Here is a 7,253-nt window from a genome sequence, read left to right as displayed (position 1 = left end):
ATGGGCACACCCCGCCGGGCACACACCCCACCATGGGCACACCCCGCCGTGGGCACACACCCCTGCACCGGGCACACCCCGCCGGGCACACACCCCCGCGGCCACGCTCCTCACCCGTGTTGCAGTGACAGCTTAATGAACCCTTTCTGGTTCCGGAGCCGCAAGGTGGAGGCCCCAGGCTGGGCCCCCAGGACCTCCAGGGCCCCACAGTCACCACGGCCACCGGCCGCCCTCGGGCCCTGTCCGCGGAGACCAAGCCTGCGCGGAGCGGGCGAGCGGGCGCCCGCCCCCCGCCTACCGCTCGCCAGGATGTAGACCCGGAAGAGCGGGGCCCTGAACCAGCAGGGCAGCGTCAGCAGGGGCGGCCGGAGGCCCGGGAAGGGGCGGGAGAAGCCCGGGGCCTCCGTGCAGAAGTTGCGGAGGGCCCCGACGGCCAGCAGCCCGTGGGGGTGGAAACCGAAGACGTAGTTCCCGGTCGGGTCCAGCTCGGCCGTCTACACCAGCTGGGGAGAGGGAGAGCGCGGCCTTCCCGCCCGCGCCGCCCTGCCCGCCCCCAGCCACGCCCACACCGCGCCACGCCCCCAGACACGCCCCAGCCCAGCCCCGCCCACACCGCGCCGCGCCCGCCCGCTCCCTGCCACGCCCTGCCACGCCCCTCCCCATCCCGCTCTGTCACGCCCACGCCGCGCCCGCCGCGCCCCGCCCCCAGCCCCGCCCACACCGCGCCACGCCCCCCAGCCACGCCCCCCAGCCCGCGCCCGCCGCGCCCCAGCCCTGAGTTCAAGGCTGGGCTTGAACTCAGAGAGACCCACCTGCCTCTGCCCCACAAGTGGTGGGACCGCAGGCCTGCACCACCATGACTGGCTGTAAAAAGAACCTTATTCTCCTGCTTTCTCTCAAGAGGCTCTCTGCCTCCTTGTGTTGACCTGGGCCCAGTCCTGGAAGCTTCTGGCCTCCGGACAGTCTAACCCAGGCCTAGACCGTGTTCAGCCTCTGAGACTCCCTGCTGACTGAGCTCACCCTTTCTTGTTCTTTCTGAGCACCACGCTAATCTTTTCTCTACGTGAAACTTGCTCTGTACCAGGCTGGCCTTGAGCTCCGATCTCTTGCCTGTCTCCTGGATCACACAGACCTAGGTCGTCTTTGGATGTGATCTTGCCAGAGCAGCCGTGTTTTGAATTGACATTTCTCTACACACTACCGTGCCAGGTATGTTTTCCTGAAGCCTGGACGTCAGCTCTACAGGAAAATTCATTTCTCCAAATTCTGGCAGTTAGGCGAAAGCCAGAATTTCTCCAAAATTTGCCAAGCTGCTTCCCCACTACCGAAAGGGCCACTGACGGCAGAAAGGCTAAATGGCTGCCTGTGGCGCCTGCTGGCCTCCGGGCTCCCACGTGGCAGAGTGCTGGCGTCCCTCCTGCCCCCACTTCTCTGGCCAGGGCGCCCCTCCCCGGAGCTGCCCGTTTTCCTGGTGACCCGGCGACTTCAGCTGTGCCACACTTCCTCTCATCCTCCCTCTGCTCTGCTCCTCTCACGGCCGGGCCCGTCAGCGCTTTCCCTCCACGCTCGGGCCTTTCCTCTCTCACCCTAGTTTGTCTTCTTTCAGGGCTCACAGGCGGGACGCAGGACGGCTGAGCAGCTCCGCAGCCCAGGGCATTTGTGCTGAGACACTCACTGTGTGGCCCAGGCTGCTCCTGAGCTCATGTCCTCTTCCCTGGCTCCTGGATGTTGGGGTTACAGGCTACCTTTCCTGGCTTCCATCTTTAACGCCCGAGCCAAGTGTGTGGTGCGTCAGGCTGGTAATTCCAGTGCTCGGTTCATCACTGACAGAACCCAGGCAGGGCGGGAGCCTGGAGCAGCAGCAGAGGGCCCGGAGGGTGCTGCTGGCTCGCTTGCTTCCCTCGGCCTGTTCAGCTGCTTTCTTTTTTTAGTTATTTATTATGTATACAATGTTGTCTGTGTGTGCCTGCAGGCCAGAAGAGGGCACCAGATCTCACTATAGATGGTTGTGAGCCACCATGTGGGTGCTGGGAATTGAACTCAGGACCTTTGGAAGAGCAGTCAGTGCTCTTAACCTCTGAGTGGCCTCTCCAGCCCTCAGCTGCTTATAGAACCCAGGAGCACCCGCCCAGGGATGGCACCCCAAGAATGGGCTGGGCCTCCCCCGCCAATCACTAATTAAGAAAATGCCCTACAGCTGGATCTCACGGGGCAGTCTCTCCCCTAAGGTGTCTTCCTTTCAGGCTACTCTAGCTTCTGTCAAATTGGCATAAACTAGCCAGCACATACGGCAGAAGAGAACCTATTCCCAGAGTTACACACACACAAACAAGTGTGTAAAGTTGAGGTTAAGAGTCTCGGTCCTTGCTAAGGCCCAAACCAGGTGGCTCTCAACTCAGCCAGCCGGCATCCGGCTCCAGGTTCTCGGCTCTGCATACAGAGAACACAGGAGTGTGTGTGGCTCGGCTGGCACACGACGGGCCACCATGCAGGACTTGGCCTGTCACGGGGCACACAACCGCACGTCCCCAGCGCGGCCTCCCGAGCCCGTCTCCGTGTGCTCTGTGGACCCAGCGGGTACAAACACCCTTTTATTGACAGTGAGGCAGTGAGGCTCAATAACTTATCAGGCCGGGAGCGAGTGCACTCCCCGAGTCCGTGGGCTCCGTGGGCTCCTGGGACGGCTGCTGGCTGCTGGCTGCTGGCTGCGGGGGCCAGCGCTTGCGGGCCCGGCGCGCGGGCACACCCGGCGCGCAGGCAGAGCCCTTCTCAGAACGGCGAGCGGCTGCCCGCTAGGCACAGTGGCGGTCTGGCCGGCCAGGGTCAGGGGTCCACGAAGGACACCAGGATGTAGCGGGTGCCGCGGGTGGTGGGCAGCCCCTCGTGGTAGTGCGTGAGGCGGCCGGGGTGCAGCAGGGCCCAGCCCTTCCTCGGGGATGAGATTCTGCAGTCGTAGCGCAGGAAGCGGCAGCCGCCTCCCTGGGGAGGGACAAGGTGAAAAGGTCAGCAGACGGGAGGGAGGGCGCAGGGAGGCCGCAGAAGCCACTCCGCCTGGGCAGAGCCGCGCGGTTGATCTGGACTGCACACCTGACGGACGGAGGGAGGGAGTTTCCGGGACGGCCCGGGGAGCACAGCCGCATGAGGGAGCACCGTCCAGGCCTGACACCAAGAGCCAGGCAAGGTGGCACGCACCTCTCTGCTTCCTTAACCGGCAGCAGCTCAAGCTCCCTCCATCACGCCCGCCACGACTGTGCACCCTGAGACTGTGAGCCGAACAGCGTGTCCTTCTCTACACTGTCAGGGAGTTTATGGCCGCAAGAAAAGAGCAGCGCAGACAGGGGACAGGAGGGAGGGGTGCAGCTGGCTGGCCTTCATCAACTTGACAAAGCTGGGCTCACGAGGGAAAAGCCCTGGACTGAGGGAATGCACCTGTCCATCACACTGGCCTGTGGACACTCTCTGGACTGATGTGGGGCCCAGCCCACTGTGGGTGGCCTCATCCCCTGGGCACATGGTCCTGGGGTGTGTAAGAAAGCAGTCACGGGGGCTGGAGAGGTGGCTCAGTGGTGGCTGCTCTTCCAGAGGACCAGGGTTCAGTTCCCAGTACCCACGAGGCAGCTCACAGCTGTCTGTAACAGTCCCAGGGGATCTGACTCCCTCACACAGACACGTGGGCAGGTGAGCACCAATGTACACAAAATAAAAATAAAGAAATGAAAAGGGGAGAAGCAGCAGCTGAGCAAGCCATGCGCTCAAGCAGCAAGCATGTCCCAGGCCTCTGCCTCGGCTCTGCTCCCGCCTGCCCCAGCTCCCCAGCCCCTCCCCCAGCTCCTGCCCCGTGGGGGGCAGTTAGGCCCGGCGGCCCCACTGCCTCCCTAAGCTGCTTCTTGTCACAGCAGCGGGGCCAGGACACCACAGAACACCGAGACCCGAGCAGCAGCCGGGGCCGGGTACCGAGCCCGCAGGGGCCCAGCACAGCCCCAGAGCCCGCACACCCACCTCGTAGTCCGCCCCCTTGCGGTTGAGGGCGACGTTGAGGGTGAAGGTGGACGAGTCGTGGTGCGGCCGCAGAGAGGGCTGCTCCTCCGGCCGGTAGCGGACCACGAAGTTCATCACTGCCCGCGTCTGTGGGGACACGGGGTGGACGAGATGGGGGCAGGGAACGGCAGGGCGGCGCCTCCTTAACTCCTTCCGCTGTATTTTGAGACAGGGTCTACGCGGGCAACCCCGCCTGGCCTGTAGCCCGCCGTGTAGAGCACGCTGGCCTCGAACTCAGATCTGCCGCCTCTGCCTCTCTGGATCACACGTGTGCCGCCACCCTGGGTCTGTGTACTCGTCCTCCCCGACCCCGCTTCCTCGGCACTGGGTTACGGATGTGGAAGGCCAGGTCCAGCTTTCGCACGGGCGCTGACTTGAACTCAGGTCACCCTGGGACACAAGCGTCCCTGCACGGCCATCTCCCGGGCCCCTTTCTCCCCAGGTCCGGAGCCAAGGTGTCACGTGCCCCGGCTGGCCTCAGCTCGCTACGGAGCTCCTGAGGGCCTGATCGTCTGATCACCTGCCTCTGCCTCCTGACCCGGGCTCCGGCCTGGGCTGGGCTAGCCGCGGCTCCGCGGTGCCGGGCACGGAAGCTGGGCTTTGTGCAGCCGAGGCTGGCGTGCTAGCGGCCCCGCCTCCGGCCTGGTTCTGTGGTCACAGGCCTGAGCGCGCCCCGCCTCTAAAACCCTCGCATAAAGCAGGGGACTTACTTCCGCCCAAACCCATCCCCCCGGGCCCTGGTCCACACGGCGCTGCTGCCGGGGCGGGGGCGAGGGCGGGGGCTCTCGGAGCCTTCCGGGACGGGGTAGGGGAGCCGGCGCGGTGGCCCACCTTGGTGTGGTAGCCGGGGAACAGGTGCTCGGTCATGGGCCCCACGTAGGTCCGCAGCAGCTGCAGCCACTGGTCCTCGAAGCCCACCTGCTTCAGGTGGATGTCCACGGTGGGGACGTTCTCGTAGCCCCCCGCCAACCGCGAGTCCTGCGGGCAGCGCAGCCGCTCAGCCCGCGGGCCCCTCGGGGACGCCCACCATGACGGACTGTGCACCGACCATGAGCCGTGCCGACCCTTCCTTCAAATCGCTCCTGACACACGCTCTGCCACAGCAGCCACCCGACCGAACGCCCACCCGACCGAACGCCCACCCGACCCCCTCCACGCCAGACCCGTCCTCCCGTCCTCTCTGCCCCCCCTCTGTCTCCTCTGAACTTCCCTCCTTCCTCCCCTCTGTTCTACTCTGTCCCGTCCTCCCCTCCGTCCTCCTCATCCCCCCTCCCCTCACCTCATGCCGTCCTCCCGACCACTGGCCGTAGTGCTCCATCTCCTCCACCAGCTCGTCACACATCTGCTCTGTCAGCAGCGGGAACCAGTACACGTCTGGGCATGGCTATGGACAGGACAGGACAGGACAGTGAGGCTGGGGAAGGTGACCAGGTCAAGGGCGAGGAGGCGTGGCCGGGGCCTGCCATGGCGCTCTCAGGCAGCTGCGGGGAGGGTAGGCCTGAGCGGAGGGGGAGGCGGCACCGAGTGCCAGCCCCGCTATCCAGACAAGGGTCCTGCTCTGCCCTTTTCTTCTGAGACAGGGCCTCCTGTGGCCCAGGCTGTCCTCAGACTCACTGTGTAGCCGAGGCTGGCCTTGAACTCCTGATCCTCCTGCTTCTACTGAGATCACAGGCGTGTGAAGCCATGTTGAGTTTATGCCGTGCTGGGCTGGAACCCAGGGCTCTGGGAATGCTGGGCGACACTGCCTGAGCCCCGTCCCAGCCACTCATCTCCATTTAGACCAGGCTAGTACATAACGCAGGGCAGCCTTGAGCTTGCTGTGTCTGAGGCTGGCCTTCAACTCCTGAGCCTCACATCTTCCTGCCTCCACCGTGTGAATTCTGGGGTCCAGGCCTGCGGCACGCCTGTTTCCACATGCGCGTGGGGTGTGCTGCGCGCGTGTGCAGAGCTGAGGCTGGCTGCTCTCGCCTCCTCCGTGAGGCGGGCCCTACCAACGGAACCCAGAGCTTCCTGACACAGCCACCGGCCTGGGGTCGCGCGCCCGCCTTCTCAGGTCTGGGAGGACGGCCCCTACGCACCCAGCGTTGCTCTGGGTCCCCGTGTGTTCCTGTTCGTGTTCGTGTTCGTGTTCGTGCTGGGCCGCTGGGCCTCCGCCCACATCTGTTTTTCTGACACTTGGTCCTCCATCTGACAGTGGCGGGTCTGGCACTCGCTAAGTAGGCCAGGCTAGCCCGAACCTCCCCGCCCTTCTGCATCAGCGTCCAGAGCTTAGGGTCAACAGGCCCGTGTGGCTCTTGGCCTCCCCTTGCCTGCAGAGCACACCCTCAGGCCCCGGAGCTCAGGGACTCCGGCGGTGGGCACCTCACCCGGGGGCTCACCTGCTCCACCAGCCCGGCCCCGGCCAGCGCGCGGCTGTAGTTCTCGTGAATGTACTGCTCTTGCCAGTCCTGCGGGGGAGGGCACTGAGCCGAGCCTGCTTCACCCTCCTGGCGTGCGCATGCGCGGGCGGGGGAGCAGGCCTCGTACCACAGGGTTGTCGAAGATCTGCCAGAGGTCGGGGTGCAGGCGCTCCGTGTCGTAGCGGGCCGTGGCGAGCAGCCGGCCGAACTCCTGCTGGTTGCTGAGGTGCAGGAAGACGCCCTGGAGTGGGACGGAGGGCGGCATGAGCGGAGGGCAGCAGGGCTGGCACAGCGCCCAGGCCCCGCGCCCGCCACCGCACTCGCCCTGTCGCGGAGGCTCTTGCAGAAAGCCATGTCGGGGTCGGCGTCGCCGCCGGAGAAGACGTCCCTGTGCGCCAGCTCCGTCCTCAGGGTGTCCCCGCGGATCAGGTAGGCCTGGGCTATGTAGGGCACGTTCCACAGGCCCCTGCGGGCGCCCCGGTACCCCGCTTCAGCGCAGAGGCCCATCCCGGGGTCCCCGGGCCTGAGCCGCCCAACCTCCCGCTCCGGCCCTCCCAAGAGGCGGGGCCCGGCGCCCGCGGCGCACACGGGGGACTCACACTCGCTTCCGCTGCACCAGCTCCACGTAGTCCTCGGAGCGGGCGTAGTACTCGTCTGGGCTCAGGGCACCCCAGAAGTTGGACCACAGCTTGCCGTGACGGGAAAGCATGGGCGCGATGACCTTCCTGTGGGAGGTCAGGGGATGATGGGGGGGGGGAGCGGCCACGGGGAGCCAGGAGCCGGGTGGCGTGGGCTCCTCGGAGGGGGAGAGGCCAC

General features: G+C 65.8%; 1 protein-coding gene and 1 pseudogene across 1 annotated transcript in view; both read right to left on the bottom strand.

The window, feature by feature from the left end:
- Positions 1-100: 100 nt before the first annotated feature.
- On the bottom strand, positions 101-858 carry LOC129675473 (2-acylglycerol O-acyltransferase 2-like; annotated as a pseudogene).
- A 1,700-nt stretch (positions 859-2,558) lies between these two features.
- The window catches only part of Plod3 (procollagen-lysine,2-oxoglutarate 5-dioxygenase 3), an 8,947-nt gene continuing 4,252 nt past the window's right edge, over positions 2,559-7,253 (bottom strand). The window contains exons 12-19 of the mRNA XM_055605470.1: positions 7,037-7,162; positions 6,762-6,903; positions 6,565-6,678; positions 6,417-6,485; positions 5,318-5,422; positions 4,870-5,016; positions 4,000-4,125; positions 2,559-2,979 (exon numbers count right to left, since the gene is read on the bottom strand). Of these exons, the coding sequence (XP_055461445.1) occupies positions 2,824-2,979; positions 4,000-4,125; positions 4,870-5,016; positions 5,318-5,422; positions 6,417-6,485; positions 6,565-6,678; positions 6,762-6,903; positions 7,037-7,162 (985 nt within the window). The 3' untranslated portion in view covers positions 2,559-2,823. The remainder of the gene's footprint in view (positions 2,980-3,999; positions 4,126-4,869; positions 5,017-5,317; positions 5,423-6,416; positions 6,486-6,564; positions 6,679-6,761; positions 6,904-7,036; positions 7,163-7,253) is intronic.

This window comes from Psammomys obesus, unplaced genomic scaffold (genome assembly GCF_907164565.1).
Source record: "Psammomys obesus unplaced genomic scaffold, mPsaObe1.curated_primary_1811, whole genome shotgun sequence".
Taxonomy (NCBI): Eukaryota; Metazoa; Chordata; class Mammalia; order Rodentia; family Muridae; genus Psammomys; species Psammomys obesus.
This window is presented reverse-complemented; position numbering and strand designations above follow the sequence as displayed.